The sequence below is a fragment of the Amblyomma maculatum genome, chromosome 6 (assembly GCF_055883805.1).
Source record: "Amblyomma maculatum isolate TAMU_Amacu chromosome 6, ASM5588380v1, whole genome shotgun sequence".
Taxonomy (NCBI): domain Eukaryota; kingdom Metazoa; phylum Arthropoda; class Arachnida; order Ixodida; family Ixodidae; genus Amblyomma; species Amblyomma maculatum.
Window position 1 is genome coordinate 23,655,356 of NC_139349.1, and position 16,662 is coordinate 23,672,017.

Consider the following 16,662-nt stretch of genomic DNA (forward strand, 5'->3'; position numbering starts at 1 on the left):
ATTTAGAGGTACTGTGTTATTCCGACGGCGTTTCTTTGTTATCATCCATAAGCATTCACGCCACTCTTCCAGGAATGTCAATGCCGTGATCCTAGATGCACACGCTGACACTTGGTATCTTAGTGCGCTAGCATTTGCTAGTCGCCCTGAATTCGCGGTGACGCACTTTGTGCCCTCATGAGACTTTTGGTTTTTAAAGTCCTCATTTTGCATGTCTTAAGCTTCTGAATATAGCCGATCCGCCATGACCAATGTAAGCTACACTTTTGACTGCACTGAGACTCAAATGTCTCCTCAAAGAAAACTAAATGTTCTCCGTGAAGTCCAGTGCATTAGCTAAAAGGTCATATCCTTGGCAAAACTTTCTTATTGTGGTACGCCAAAAGATGAGTACTTTGCAGGACGTCGTGCCTCACGGCAGCGCATACGTTGGAGAAAATTGCAAAGAACGTAAGTAAACGCCGGGCGGAAAAGACCGTGAGCATGATAGCAACAGAGCCAACTGTTTCAGCTGGAAAATGCGCAGGACGAAGCATAAAGTATGAACGCAATTTTCTGGTAGTTCAATAAGTGAGTTTTTTTCGCAGTCTGCAGGCACAAATAACAAAGAAAAATTGCGCTCCTTTTCACGCCAGCTCTCACATCAGTAATTATTATTATTATTATTATTCGATGAAGATTACTGAGCGCACGTATGGGGCTGTGTTCTTAATTACATACCAGAGCTTCTCGATGCCTTTTAGTTTTAAGTCATAGAAGTGTTCACTACTGGTATTGTGCTGAAGGTGGTAAAGGCATAAATTTTTTAGCATGGTTTGTTGTTTCGGCATCTCCAACCATTTCTACAAAAGTCCTACGGAAGTATTATTTTCACTACGTTGGAAGCGACATTTTGGACACGTGGTCGACAGTATAGAGCCTGATCGATATAAAAGTTAAGATGTGATTGAAGTATATTTAATTACCTTCGGGATATTTATTTGGCATGCGAAATTTAGGGAGGTTGATGCGTAAAGGATTATTGAAAAAAAAAAAAAAAATTTGTTTTTCGTAAACTGTTTCGATAAATTTACGATGGAAATAGTAAGGATTAATCAAGTGATAATTGATTCTTACCGGAAATTAAGTGGTTTTGCTGTAATATGTCTCATTACTTAGTGTAGCTGTGGTCTCACAAAACCAACTCAGCCATCCATTTCGTCGCAGGACAATGGCATAGATGACATGGCGCACATTATGTTCGCAATGATCCAGCATTCGCTTTCTCATTGTCCGTGCTCTTGAAATCATAAAACTGTCAGACGCCTCTAAATGTCAGATTTTGCTATTACAAGCTTTGCCGACCTTCCATGGCTAAAGAGAGGCTTTAAAAAAGTGGCTCTCAAAAAGTATAAACGTTAAAGTTAGTGAAAAACACGCAACAAAAATGGGTTTTGCAAATTACTACAACCGCTGTATACCGAGGCTAGAAAACTTGCCCGATCAATTGTACACGTTGCTTTTTGCTAAAATGTATTTCAAAGTTTGCCGAAGTATGCGCTCAAAGCAGTGAATTTTTTTCAGCCACATAAACATACAGTCCTTCAGCACATCTTTCCTATGTTCTAGGTATAGACATCCAGCATTCCTCGGTCGACATATCTTGAACGTCAAAGAGTAAAGTCAACTTCTCATTGAAGACTTGCAGACCTAAGATCATCCAATTTCTTTCTCCTGCAATATATTATTCTGTCGTTAAATAATATGCAGAAATGCTATGCTGCTCCTTATACAATAACATTCATTTAAGCAACTGCTTTTACGAGTGAACGAATCTCTGAGCATATTACTAAAGTGTGCATTTATTTCCAAACAAAAAAAAAAGTAGAAAAAGAGGGAACATAAAATTGGAGGAATAAAATTATGATAGAATTCATTTAAATGATACAGTTTTGTGTATTAGTCAGTACTCTCGGTTATAAAGAACCTAAACAACCTTTCTTTCCCGAGAAATGCTTCTGGCACGATGCAGAACATTCACATTCACAAAAGCCTATTCCATTCCAGTGGCCCTCTATGTGGAGATTATCACGAGGGCGGATGAGTGAAAATATGTGCGTGCTAGGTTCTATCAACACATAAGGATATAGGCGTCGAAATGATTCACGAAGGTGAATCATTTCGACGCCTATATCCTTATGTGTTGATAGAACCTAGCACGCACATAGCCATGGTTAGACAAGCTAGCTCTCTTTGGGTCATTATAGCAGCATATTTCTGTGTATTCCAATGAGTTCTTTAGCCTGGCGAGTAGGTCGAACGTCACTGCACTCGTATTGGTGGCAACAAGCAGTCATATTTATGCATAGCACTTTTTTGCGAACAAAAACCATTGAGAGTTAGTGGTTAGTTTGTTCATACCCACCTAACTCCTCATGTAAATGCATCTTCGTATACTTTTGTAGCGAAAGTTGTAATAGGCTAGTAGAAGTGCATTTCGCAGAGCCGAACAGAGGCGCTTTCTACAGAGCGGAGGAGGAGGAGGCGGAAGATAGCGGCTTCCCAGAAGATGCGCGAGTCGGCGCGGGGAGGAAGAGAACGTTATATTCCCAGTCAACGTTTTGTGGTTATGCAGCCAAAGTTAGTGCCGAAACAAATCAGCCCACTGCGCAGCAGAATATAGTCCCTTCATATATTTCGCGAATTGGATTCTGGAATATTAAACCATTACGCAAATATTCAGGATATTATTACATCATGACACAGTATCCTGGCAACCACTGGTAGATGATGTCGTGGCCTTTGGTTATTATGGCGTGGTGCAGCGTGTGGATCTCTGCAATTAGTTGTTCATTTGAGCCGTGGCGTAGTGCCGCTTGCATGCCTTGAAGCGCTATTTTGGAGTCAGTGAAAAATTACCATTCTTGGGAGAGTTACTGGCTCATGTATTCGACTGCAGCCCGTAGGGCAGCTAGTTCAGCGCCAGTCGAAGAGGTGAGATGTGTAGTCTTTAGCTTTATCATGACGGTCCTTGCCGGTACTACCACTGACTCCGCGGAGCTGGCTGACGTAACTGAGCCATCCGTGTCTACATGTATTCGGCGATTGTGCTTAGAGTGAAGATGATCCGGCGTCATTTGTTGCAAAGGAAGCATTGGTACCTCAGCTTTCTTCTTTATGCCAGGAATTGATAGGTGAATCTGAGGTTCATGTAGGCCCCATTTGGGTGCGCACGGTCTTGAAGCAGGAGTGAACTGCGAAGGAAGATGAGTGCGGTGAGCTTCAATGGTTTTTGAAAAGGCAGTACATGGTGTAGATGCTGGGAAATTTGCCAGGTGGTGATTGGGAACTCGTGCGAGGTGTCTAATGTGTGTTCTCATGGTCTCGACAGCAACGTAGGTAGTGACAGGATGCTCCCCGGCTAGAAGAATAGTTGCTGCCGTTGGGGTTCATTTAGGCAGACCGAGGCAGATGCGGAGAGCTTGCGCTTGCACACTTTGTAGAGTCCGAATGTTCGTCTTCGTGCTGTTGTTGAATATCGGAAGGCTGTACCGAATATACCCCATAAATAATGATCGATAAAGTTGTAGCATCGAGGGCAGTCATGCACCCCATGACTATGCCGCGACGAAGGAGAGAACATGGACAATGGCAAGTAGTCTCTTTTTTATGTCATTCAGATGTGGGCTCCACGAGAGATTCCTGTCGATGACAACTCCCAGGAAGCGATGGCTTTTTTCATAAGAAATGGCTTTCTCGTTTATAGATATGGTATAGTGCGACATTGGTTTTCATGTGAAGGCCACAAGAGAGCATTTCTCACTTGAAATGCTAAGGCCCTGCAAATGTAGATAAGACGTCACGACTGATGCTGCCCTTTGAAGTCTCGCACGAACTAGGGGACGAGTCACACTTGGCGCCCAAATGCAGATATCATCAGTATAGATGGACATCTGAGCAGATTGGAGCAGTACATCGACCAGGCCGATGAGAGCAAGGTGGAACTAGGGTTGGTCTGGCTCTTGATCCCGGGTGGTGGCCAACAGTCCATGACGTGCGGCGACCGGTCCAGCCCACTCTAATATTTCATTCTAATCAGATCATATTGGCTGTATCTCGAGTCTAAGTGGGCTCATGGGACTTTATATTGCCACCTGGTGTCTCCATCTTCTTGCTGCGCCTGGAAGAAGAGGACACTGAAGTTGACTCGCGTGCTGAGCGCCGAACGTTTTGCCTGCTGGTACAGCTTCGTCTTGTCGTCTGTTACGTCTAGCCCTGTTGTCCGTGACATATTTTGGTGGAGGTGCTGGGTATCGATCCCAGTATATGTCCCGCACTCCTCCGCATACCCAGGATTCAGGTCCTGTGCCAATTGACACGCCTGTTCACCGCACTAGCCGGAGGAACCTAGGCCTACCACCTGAGCACGGGCCGTTGGAATTCACCACCGCAGCCGCCCCTCGACCTGTCATGCAAACGCCAACGTATTACACTTTCCAGAACCCACGACTACCTAAGGTTTTCCACGGCTGTCAGACGGAAGACGTCGAAGACTGGCTCACCCAGTTTGAACGCGTCGCCGCATTTAATCAGTGGGACGACGCCGCAAAGCTCAGGAACGTCTTCTTCAGCCTGGAAGATGGCGCTCGTACATGGTACGAGAATCGCGAAGGCGCCCTAACATTGTGGCGCGAGTTCTGCCGCTGCATCCTGGACACCTACACCAGCCCGGATCGCCGAGAACGAGCGGAAAGGGCTTTACGCTCTCGCATACAGATGCCGAACGAGACCATAACCATGTACGTGGAGGACATGACTAGGCTGTTCCGATGATCTGACCCGGCCATGCCCGAAGAGAAAAAGGTACGCCATCTCATGCACGGCGTTAAGGAACAACTGTTCGCTGGGCTCGTGCGCAATCCGCCGAGCACAGTTGCAGAGTTTCTTTCGGAGGCAGTCACGATGGAAAGGATGCTCCAGCAGCGGTCTACGACCTACGACAGGCCGGTACTCGCCGCTTCGCTCACGGAGCCGCATTCGGCCTTCGGGGCTAGTCCGGACCTTCTTCGCGACATCATCCGGTCCATTCTGCGCGAAGAGCTCCAGACGCTCTTCGGTGCTCCCCAGCCGACGATCGGCTCTATCGCTAGTATTGTCCGAGAAGAGCTCCAACAAGCATTTCGGCCTTCGGTACCATCCGCTAACCCGCCATCCTTTTCCACCGAGCCCTGTCGGCCAACCTATGCGGACATCTTGCGACGTTCCCCAACCGATTCCACAAAATTACCGCCACCCGACCAAGGCTCGCTGTATTCAGCCCACTCCGAACTGTACATCGACAACCGCCGACCACCCTACCGAAAGGCAGACCTGTGGCGTGCCCCAAATCGGCAGCGCCTGTGCTTCCACTGCGGAGAACCTGGCCACCTGTATCGACAGTGCCCATATCGACAACTGGGACTGAAGGGTTTCCCCATCGACATGCGTAGCCCTCCTTTAGGCCAAAGACCCCGGGATATTGAGGACTACGTAGCCCAGCAGCGCATGGCGCCAACTTCTAGACGACAGTCACGATCTCCGTCTCCACGCCGACTATCCTCGGAGCCCAGCTCCTCCTGGATGGCGCAGCGACGGCCGTCTAGTCCGAGCCGGGAAAACTAAAGACAGCGACCTCAGGGGGCGAGGCCGCTTCAAATCGACGCAACGAAGACCCCCCGACAACGCCACCTGTGAGCGACCGCGACTTGACGGCCCCGACGACAGTTCGTACACGTGAAGATAGACTCTCGCTGGATATACCCGTGGTCCTCGACGGCTATAAGGTTAGCGCATTGGTAGACACTGGTGCTGATTTTTCCATTTTAAGCGGGAAGCTAGCGGCGCTTCTAAAAAAAGTGATGACGCCATGGTCTGGCACGCAGATTCGAACCGCTGGCGGGCATGTCGTAACTCCGAGCGGTCAGTGCACGGCGAGAGTCCAAATTCGCAACTCCACGTTTGTTGTAAGCTGCCTTGTAATACCTGACTGCTCCCGCGACTGTATCCTTGGTGTCGATTTTCTTCGGGAGTATGGGGCCATTATCGATCTCCGGAAGCGTACCGTGACCTTTTCAACTGAGAAAGCGGATGATACTGACACCGCAGACCGCCAAAGCCACGCCCCTCTTCGAATTTCCGCCGAGAGCGTTTCTATTCCGCCACGTTCCAGTGTTTTTGTGACCGTTAACTGCGATGAACTGCGTGACGGAACGGCGGTCGCTGAGGGCAACCAGTCCCTTTTGCTCACCCACGGTATCACCTCGGCGCGGAGTCTCATCCATCTCCGTAACGGCCGATCTGAGCTCCTGGTGACTAACTTCACGAACGAGCCCCGCCATCTTTTCCGCGCTACCGCTATCGCATTCGCCGACGCCTTAGCGGACGTTTCTGAATGTTTTACGTTCGGAGAAGTTGAAAATGTGCACCCATCCCTTGATCGTCTGGATATTAGTACAGATCTCTCGGAAACACAGCAGCACGACCTACGTTCTCTTCTTTTAAAATACAGTGCTTGTTTCGCGACATCATCGAAAATTCGGCAGACACCTCTTGTGAAGCACCGTATAATTACTCCCGACGATGCCCGCCCTATACGCCAGCAGCCGTACCGCATCTCAACGACGGAACGTGAAGCGATTCACACACAGGTTCAGGAGATGCTTCGTGATGGTGTCATCCAACCCTCCAACAGTCCGTGGTCGTCCCCTGTCGTGCTTGTGAAAAAAAAGGATGGCACCCTTCGCTTCTGTGTTGACTATCGAAAGTTGAACGACATCACTAAAAAAGACGTCTACCCGCTGCCCCGTATCGACGATTCGCTCGACAAGCTTCGTCGCGCCCAGTACTTCTCCTCCATTGACTTGAAGAGCGGGTACTGGCAGATTGAGGTTGATGAGCGGGACCGCGAAAAAACAGCTTTTGTTACCCCAGATGGACTGTATGAGTTTAAAGTGCTGCCATTCGGCCTATGTTCAGCGCCGGCTACTTTTCAGCGCATGATGGACACCGTTCTCGCTGGCCTCAAATGGCAAATCTGTTTAGTTTATCTCGACGACGTTGTCGTGTTCTCTGAAACCTTTGGAGAACACCTTGAACGCCTTCGAGCAGTATTAGATGCCCTCCGGTCAGCTGACTTGACGCTCAAGCCCGAAAAGTGCCACTTTGGCTACAAAGAGTTGAAGTTTCTTGGTCATCTCGTGAGTGCCGCAGGCGTTAGGCCAGACCCCGACAAAACTGCCGCTGTCGCAAAATTTCCCGTTCCTACCACTAAGAGGAGTTTAAAACGTTTCCTGGGTTTGTGTGCGTACTACCGCCGCTTCATTGCCGACTTTTTCAAGGTAGCCGCACCCCTGAACCGCCTCACGCGGGATGATACACAGTTCGTGTGGGCCGCCGAGCAACAGGAGGCTTTTGCGGAGCTACGCAGACGACTGCAAACTACTCCTGTTCTTCCGCACTTTGATGAAGACGCTACCACCGAAATCCACACCGACGCCAGCAACATCGGCCTTGGCGCTGTACTCATTCAACACCAAGCTGGCGTGGAAAGGGTCATTGCGTATGCCAGCCGCACGCTCTCCCGCGCTGAAACAAATTATTCCACTACGGAAAAGGAATGCCTCGCAGTTGTGTGGGCAGCTATGAAATTTAGGCCTTACCTCTATGGACGCGCGTTTAAAGTCGTTACTGACCACCATTCTCTGTGCTGGCTGGCCAATCTCCGTGATCCATCAGGGCGCCTAGCACGATGGAGCCTTCGCCTTCAAGAATTTGATTACTCCATTGTGTACAAGTCTGGTCAGAAGCACGAAGATGCTGACGCGCTCTCGCGGGCACCCGTCGGATTTGTCGATAACGCCACGGATGACACAAGTTTTCTTGGACTACTGAATGCCTCAGATATAATGACCCGACAGCGAGCTGACCCAGACCTTCGACCTGTCATTGACCACCTGGAGGGTCGCGCTGCTGACGTCCCCCGCCAGTTTGGAAGGCACCGTTCTGCATTCTGTCTTCGGAATGGCGTTTTATTCAAGAAAAACTCCAGCACTGTTGATCGAGCGCACCTCCTTGTCGTGCCGGCCGACCTGCGCGACGACATCCTTTTTGCTTGCCACGATGAGCCCACCTCCGGCCACTTAGGCTTTGCACGCACACTCGCTCGAGTTCGTCAAGCCTATTATTGGCCTAAACTTTCTGACGCCGTCCATCGCTACGTCAGAGGCTGCCGCGAGTGTCAACGTCGGAAGGTATTTCCTCTCAAACCCGCGGGTTTGCTCCAACCTATTATTCCACCTCGGACGCCGTTTGACCAAGTCGGCATCGACCTACTGGGCCCATTTCCGCTGTCATCGACGGGTAACAAATGGATTATAGTCGCGACCGACTATCTCACACGTTATGCGGAAACCAAGGCAGTGCAGCGGGGCACATCAATTGAGATCGCTCAATTCTTCATGCAGCAAATCGTGTTGCGTCATGGCGCACCGTCCCTAGTCGTAACCGATCGAGGCACCGCCTTTACGGCACAGCTCATGCACGACGTGCTCGAGCTTAGTCATACCAGCCACCGAAAAACTACTGCATATCACCCGCAGACGAATGGCCTCACGGAGAGACTCAACAAAACCATCGCCGACATGATCGCAATGTACATAGACTCGCAGCACAAAAACTGGGATGAAATTCTTCCCTACATCACATATGCCTACAACACGGCCACCCAAGAGACGACGCGTTTTACACCATTTCGCCTAGTCTACGGACGTGACGTTCAGACGATGTTGGATGCTATGCTTACGAGCTGCACAGATGATCATCCACTCATGCCAGACGCCGAACAGTTTGCTCAGCGCGCTGAGGAAGCACGTCAACTTGCCCGAATTCACATTCAGCAACAGCAGGGCACGGATGCACGCCGCTACAACCTCCGTCATCGACACGTCGCCTACCATCCCGGAGAGAAAGTTTGGGTATGGACCCCGGTGCGTCGGCCCGGCTTGTGTGATAAACTGATTTCCCGCTACTTCGGACCTTACGAAGTTCTGCGCCGAGTCACGGAAGTAACATACGAAGTTCTTCCAGTGGGTACTGTGCAGCCCTCGCGTCGGCCACCACGCTCCGAGGTCGTGCACGTCGTCCGCATGAAGCCCTATTTCACGCGGTAGTGCGCTATGCGCTTGTTTCGTTGTTGCGTAGGACACCTTACCTCGCGCTCCGTCCCTTATTTCTCTTTTTTTAAGAGGGGGAGTAATGCCACCTGGTGTCTCCATCTTCTTGCTGCGCCTGGAAGAAGAGGACACTGAAGTTGACTCGCGTGCTGAGCGCCGAACGTTTTGCCTGCTGGTACAGCTTCGTCTTGTCGTCTGTTACGTCTAGCGTCTAGCCCTGTTGTCCGTGACAATATCATGGAAAGGCCTTTAGCGTGTTTTGAACTTCTCCCGTATAGAATGGTGTGGTTATTCTGCCTAAAATATCTGGCGTTACTTCAATTTAAAAGCGTCACTCTGCTTACAGGGGCTTATTAAACACCCTGGTGTTGCTATATTGGAAACGTTCACAGGTTTTAGCCAGCCTTGTTGCTGCGTGCTTTGAAAGAGCTTTGAACAACTTCGGGAGATAAAATGAGATCAGTGTGCAATCTTTATCCTTACTCTTACAGGTTTCGACTGCTTCGCTCCTGTAGGAATGAGGACGCAATGCGCTGGAGCCTTTTGGGTTGTATTGCTATGTAAGTCCTCAACCTTGCCGCCTTTCGTATTAATAAAATTCGGAATTAATCCTAAGTGAGGGGTCTTTATTGACACCAACGAAGTGGCGAATGCGTCAATTTCACTGTTCAACAATTTTATAACTGGCAGAAGAGTGAAACAGCAAAATGTTCACGAGATGTTTAAAGTAACACCATCACGAAAAAAAATTCACAATTGAAGGCGGTGGCTGCGTTTCGATGGAGGCGACACGAAGAGGCGTCCGTGTGTTGTGCGATGTCAGCGCACGTTAAAGCTCCCCAGGTGGTCGAAATTACTCCCGAACCCCCACGACGGCTCCTCTTTCTCTCTTTCCTCTTTTTCTCCCACCTCCCTCCCTTCGCTAACGTCGCGGTTCAGGTTTCCACAGGAGCAAGTGTGACAGATACTGCACCTTTCCTTTCCTGTGACTCAATTAAAAAAAAAAGAATTTTGCCACTTACAGACCGCAATGAAATATTACAGCGAACCATTGAAACCTTTATTTGTTGTTTTTCCATGGCTGCCAGCATGAGGCATTGTCACTGCTATTTTTAGCATACAGGCCGAGTACGTACTCTTTTTTTTTTTTGTTCATCCCCATTGTTGCGAGAGCGGCTTCATCATTTCTTCTGGCATGCAAGATGCACCGAGTTGTATCTCAATGACTCCAGGCATCGCGTGCGTTTCCTCAATGATCCAGGTTGCTCTGCTCATCTTTGCATTTTTATCTACATGCTTCTTCCAGACTAAGCTGAGCGCTGACGAAAGCAACAGACATTCGTACTTACAGGATTGCTTAGTTTTTTTCGAGCGCAAGTCAGACCAATTAAAAGTTCATTTAGTGCACTACCAGACCCTTCATTTCTTGTCATCTGCCTTGTCAACAACACGTGACAATATGGTGCCAATGCTATTTTAAACTAGCATCGACTCCTGAATGTTGTTTTCGCTTCACATTGGTCAGTAATCGAATGTGGGTGCAATGGGCTTAGGTAAAAACGTCCCCGGAAGAAACGCTCCCTGAAGAAGATCTTATACATGGTTTCTGCGCACGCTTTCTGTAGCCGCCACTCGAGATGGTCAAGGCTTTCGCCGTAAAACAGCAATCGTAGCAACTCATGTGGCCTGTCCACTTTATCGCTCGATTATACGTTCTTGAGCACGTGGCAAAAGAATCCTGTTTATGTTATGCATTTTCTCCTTCACCGTGACACAGGAACCTTTACGTGCTGCCATATCTTAGAAGCAAACGTAAGCAGTAAGGTGATCTCTTGGTTTAAATGAATTCTGTGGCAATAAAAAAGACACATGCGTGACACTGTATTCCCATCGTTTCACCTTTTAAGTTCCTTTTAAGACTACGCACTCTGAATCTGACATTTTTAGCCATGTAGTCGTTTTCACCCTGATATGCTTTGTACTAAATGCCCTTCCTGTTAAAATCCCCAGTGGATTGACAGTATGTCTAAATAAATAAATAAATATTCACCGAATTTCGTACGCTTTGTTCATTCACGCCCAATGCCGCTGGGTCACGTTTTTTTTTAAATATATTTTGCGATGGATATAAATACCAGCGTGCACTCACACCTTTGGCCTCCTGGAGGTGTGCTTGAATGCCAATTCGGACAAATATATGTAGAATTAAGGGCACAGTCTACTCCCTTGGAGCTGTAATTAAATGCTTCTCCCTCGAGTACATCTCTGTATATTACAGTGCACACTGCCATATCTGCACTGACGGGTTTGTTACGTCTATCGCCTCATCCATTGGCTTCTGGGAAGCATCAAAGCGAGGGTGCGAGTCGTGAAGCTGTAACTGTAAAATAGAAATGGTCACAGATGCCTTGCAGTTCGGAAATACCTTTTTATTGGTAACGAAACCGCTTATATTATTAGATGCAGTGCTGAAAAACAGAGGTATGTTTGTTCTCATTTCAACGATTGTATTGTGGTTGCTGGACATCGGCTGTGCGGAGATGTTCGCGGAGGTGTTTAAAAGTGCAAGTTAGGATTCATGCGGCACTCAGATGGTGATATTAATGGCCACCATGAATTCCATCTTCTGCAAAGGTTATCAAACATTATTTGATAGCATCTCGAAAGCTTGCTTTCTGAAGTTCATTTCTTGAATGATTGCATAAATGCCTTGACAAAACAAATGTTTCATTTCACAGTAACCCTTTTCTTATTCTAGGTATGTCCTTCGATGAGTCTAAGGAAGACGAGGCAGAGGGTAATTATTAAACATTTTGCATTTTCCGGCTGTTGTGAATGACAAACATTGCCATAAGCAATATTACAATACTTACCCCGTAAAGAAATGTTAGCCTAGAGCAGCTCTTTATTGAAGATACAATACAGCTGCTTAAGTTTTGAGTTTCGGATTAAGAATATTTGTTAATTTGTTTAATTAATACAACACATATATAAGGAGAGGTTCCGAAGTGAGAAACTGTAATGGGATCTTCTTTAGAAACAAATGCACAAGACAGGCAGCAACTGTGTAAGAAAAAATAATTTAGTGAAATTTCATATATAATACCACATTATGATAGCAGAAATTTTCAAATTATACATTATAAAGGAAACAAAAAATAATGTAAAGACTACAGCTTAACTGAGGAAAAAAAAAAGAAAATAAAAAATACAATTATCAATATATAAGCCATCTCACTCTCATCAGAGACTCCCGTTTCGTGCGCTGGACTATTCTTCATCGCGATCTGCGCTTGACATTCTTGCGATGCGATGCGCCTCAATTGTTGCAGTGAAGCACCTCACTCATTCTTTCATCGCGATGAGCACCTAGTTCTGTACTTCGGCGTGAAGCGGTGCTCGCTACCGAGACCTCCCGCCCTCCCTGTTTGGCTACTTAACGCTAGGTGGAAGAGGTGACGCGTAACTCCCATCTTTCAATAGTAGGGTCCCTAAACTTCTTTCTCTTCACTGGCTGTCTATTAGCACGTTAAACGGCGATTGTTGCTGAGAAGTGTCTCTGAAAGTGAGCTAAAGGTAACACACACTCACTGATGGCAGGAAATGATTGCGGGGAGGAAATTGCATAATGTAAGCGCTGCCGTACCCCCCTCCCCCATCGCTTTCATGTATGCTTCATGGGGCCTCCGGGCTGTTCACGGCTAGGTTTACGACTACTCAGAATAAAGCATCATATATAGCAACCTAAAAAGAACACACCCTACGGAATGTGTTTGTAATTTTCTTGAATCTTGTAAGTTCAAAAAAAAAAAAAAAACGATTTCAGGAACAAAAATCTTACGAAGTGGATTCGAACAGATGTTTCGGCGTTATGGTATGTAGTTTAATCCATTGCCCAACAGCTTTTTTTTTTTATTCCTTATATCACGAGAATATTCCAAAGAGCAGAAACTAAATAGTTCATGACTTAAATCCCTCTGCTGCATAATTCAAGCCAGCTAAAAGCCAGTAAGTACCCACCATAACAAATATCAAAATTCACGGAGGCACACGCAAGCACCGATATGTGGTACCCAATTAGGCGGCTCTTCCAAGGCAGCGTACACTCCTCGCCCCAAAGCTTACTGCTCTCATGAAGCGACGGGGATGGTGGCCTTGAAATGCGCTCATATTCGTTTTAAATTTATTTCTTGTATTTGTCACCGGTTTATTCTGCTTAGATGACCTTATTGTTGAGATAAAGGAATCACGCGGAGACGACACGACGGCGCTGCAAGCACTATCGTGGTCTTCATCGTCGTGCCCAGGCACGAAAGCGCAGTGTTATTTCGCAGCCGATGAAGCTTCATGTAAAATGACAAAACTCTCTTACTGTTCTTTGAACATTGCCGTCTTCATGAAGTTCCATCTGCTTCGCTCCATGTAGCCTTATGAGAATGCGCCATCTCGCCGAAGACAGACCGTTGGCTTGCCAGACAGACTGCCGAGACCATCGAACAACGGGAAGTCAGAGTAGCCCGTTGCCGAGAAGCTTACCAAGCGCGGAAGCGAGCCGAGGTCAAAACTACAGCAGCGACTGCGACGGCGGCCGATGGCTAACGCTCGTTTGAATTTATTGAAGGATAGTTGAATCTCTTCAAGTGTTTTTCTTTGCGGTTCACTTCTGTTTCGGCAGTAGCGCTAATCTAGTTCGTGCTTTTATTTCCGCAGTTCCGTCTCTCAACCTCGCCTCTCTTCAACGTCTTTCTTTCCTGGTAACCTTGGTCGCTTGCCTTGGAAGAATTGAATACATACGACACCTATGGGCATACTCCGTATAAGAGCTCACGTCGTAACAATGATAGTTGCAGGGACGTTCTTCACCGCTGTGCAATTGGGTACCGGTACTCTGCTGGACTCACGAATGATATTATCGCTGACACGAGTACCACCAGACGTTTATTTCTTGGGATTTGTTATCCCACTCCCACCTTAGAATTCTAATCCTTTCATGACCCCGACAAGTGTCTGCGGTTAGAGTGAGAAAGTGTCCGGCGAGGCCGAGCTCAGTCAAGTTTCGCTTTGCGGGCGGCGAGAACGGAAACCTATCTGCAGCAGTAGCAGTCGTCGACAGCGCGCGTAGGGGGCGGACCTTCAAATTTACAGATAGCGTTGTAGAGGTGCGCCCAGCATATTCTATTTCTTGAAATAAAAGATTACAGGCAACATGATATTTAAAATAAATAACGACACGTATGATGTGCCAACTCAGGCGACCATTTTAGTGTGTAGCACAACCAGCCGCAATCACGTATTTCGCTGTCTCTCCGAGGCCGCTACCTTTCCTTGAAGTTGAAGCGAAAAAGAGAAGGTGGCGGTGGCGACTCGCGCTTTACGCGTTACGCGTCTTAGCCAATTATGAGACGGAGCGGCCACACAGCTCCAGCCAGCGAGAAAGTTATGCGTATCGCAGTTGCGGCCGTCGCTTTAGTCACCGAGCGGTGCTGTGCAAGTGCGTATTAAACTGGACTGAGCAGTCAACGTGTTGCTTGCGGGCCCTCAACATCGGCCTCGCTCCCCACGTGGCAGTCACTGTTCAGATTTCACTGACAGTAGACGTGTACGCACGGTGCTTCCTAGAATTCGGCTCAACTCCATTCGTCACACCGTGAAACAGCTTGCCGATCACCTCCACGCCTTAACGGGTGCTCACGTTCACGCTCACTTTCTTGCTCGTTGACAAGAATGCGCAGAAAAATGCACAGACAACTACGCCTGCTATGTATTTGGTTAGCTATGCCAATTGGCTTAGTTTTCTGATGTCCTCATCGATCCTTACACAACAACTTTCATGCCCGCTAATAAGCTCTCAGTTATCTACTCTTGTGGACAGCAATTGGCGACAACGGAACAGTATAAGCCTATATCTCTCTTCCAAACAACAATTAAATAATAATAAAAAGAATAACGCGTAAGATAATAAGCATTATCGTTGCGTGACTACGGTGATCTTGATATGACTGAAAAAACGTAAGACAGAGAAAAAATAACACAGAGAAACTTAAGACTGCTTAGTTGTGATCCCGACCGCAAAGGCCACAGGGCCCTATCGACATCGCACCCAGCGGTGCCTGCAGGGCTGCCAATCCCGTGTTTATGCAAGCACACACCTAAATTTCTAAGAAAGCACAAGTCTCTTTAAAATATCACACATGTCGACCCGGCGTTGCTGCTGTGGGCGCGACGCATCGGCGCATCCCGTACAGCTACGTGTCGGTACCGGTCTGCCTGTCGCAGGGAGATTCGAGTTGAATATCGGACTCCTCCAAGCTACACGCCGCCCGCTCTTTGGCCATCTGAGACTCCACATGCTCTTGCACGCGTGCTTCGAAAGGTCGCATCTCTCCAGTCCCACATGCTCCCTCTCTCTTCGTGCTGCTGCCAGCGAACAGCTGGGCATTGGTACCTCGAAATGCCAGCACGCTGAGAGCACTTTCAGTCAACGGTGCTAGTAAACTTTCGCTTTAGAAATGTTTGGATGAATATTAGCAAGCCGATTAGTAGATACTATACAATGGCGTAGAAATAGTATTTCAATTCAAAGGCGTGCAGGGCAGTAGGCTGAAGTAGAATAATGCAATGTTTAAATATTTGTATGAGTCTCAGTAATTAATCATACAGTGCAGCGCATGAGCGCGTGGCGAGTTTTGAGATAACTTTAAGATTATATTATTTTGATCTCTCTTGTTTGCAGAAGACAAAATAATTTTGGGACTGTACTTTATATACGACGAAGACTTCTATAAACACGCTGTCTTCAAGGAATACCTGAAAGCTTATTTTACAGTGCTTTCAAATAATGTATGTAAAGCTCCTTTGTACTAAGAGCTATGAAGGAAATTTTTGTTATTTGTTAATATGTGTTCGCATTTGTCTTAGGTTAAGTTAAGGGCGAGTAGTAGGTTGTATTTTAAGAAGGAGGAAATTTTGAGGTGGAGTGCTGATACCTCGGCCTACTCAAGTAATTAATTGCTAATGCATGTTTGTTTACTGCACGTCAAAATTAGTATTTTTTTATTTCAGTAGAGAACGCAAGCTCAAGTTTGGTTGCTTAATGTTCGACGGCGGCGGTAGCACCATGTAGCATGCGCACTTACGCGCCTTTCAGTCAAGAGGGGAGTAGGAGTGTGTTACCAGGCTCTCTTTCTCTCTCTCCTTCTCTCTCTCAGTGTATGCCTTTGTAGGGAAAGTTAAAAAAATACTTTAATCAGTTGGTTTTGGTTCAAGAGTGTTGCTGTTCTTGCTTGTTATGAAGGATGACATGAGATGCGAACAGGCAAATGATTCATTCAAACAGTGGAAGCTGCCCATTAAACTAAAGATAAACTATTATCACCGGAAAGTAATTTTGTTTGGTTCAGTATTTCTGTTTTAATTTTAACGAAGCTCTGCATTATACAGCATGAATTCTTTTCCAACTCGCGGTCGAAGAGAT

General features: G+C 47.2%; 1 protein-coding gene across 1 annotated transcript in view; it reads left to right on the forward strand.

Annotated features, from left to right (window-relative positions):
• The first annotated feature begins 384 nt into the window (after nt 1–384).
• Nucleotides 385–16,662, forward strand: part of LOC146185274 (uncharacterized) — a 43,273-nt gene continuing 26,995 nt past the window's right edge. Inside the window, exons 1-5 of the mRNA XM_084607788.1 lie at nt 385–450; nt 1,609–1,689; nt 9,680–9,748; nt 11,947–11,985; nt 15,922–16,028. Coding sequence (XP_084463914.1) covers nt 9,706–9,748; nt 11,947–11,985; nt 15,922–16,028 — 189 coding nt within the window. The 5' untranslated portion in view covers nt 385–450; nt 1,609–1,689; nt 9,680–9,705. The remainder of the gene's footprint in view (nt 451–1,608; nt 1,690–9,679; nt 9,749–11,946; nt 11,986–15,921; nt 16,029–16,662) is intronic.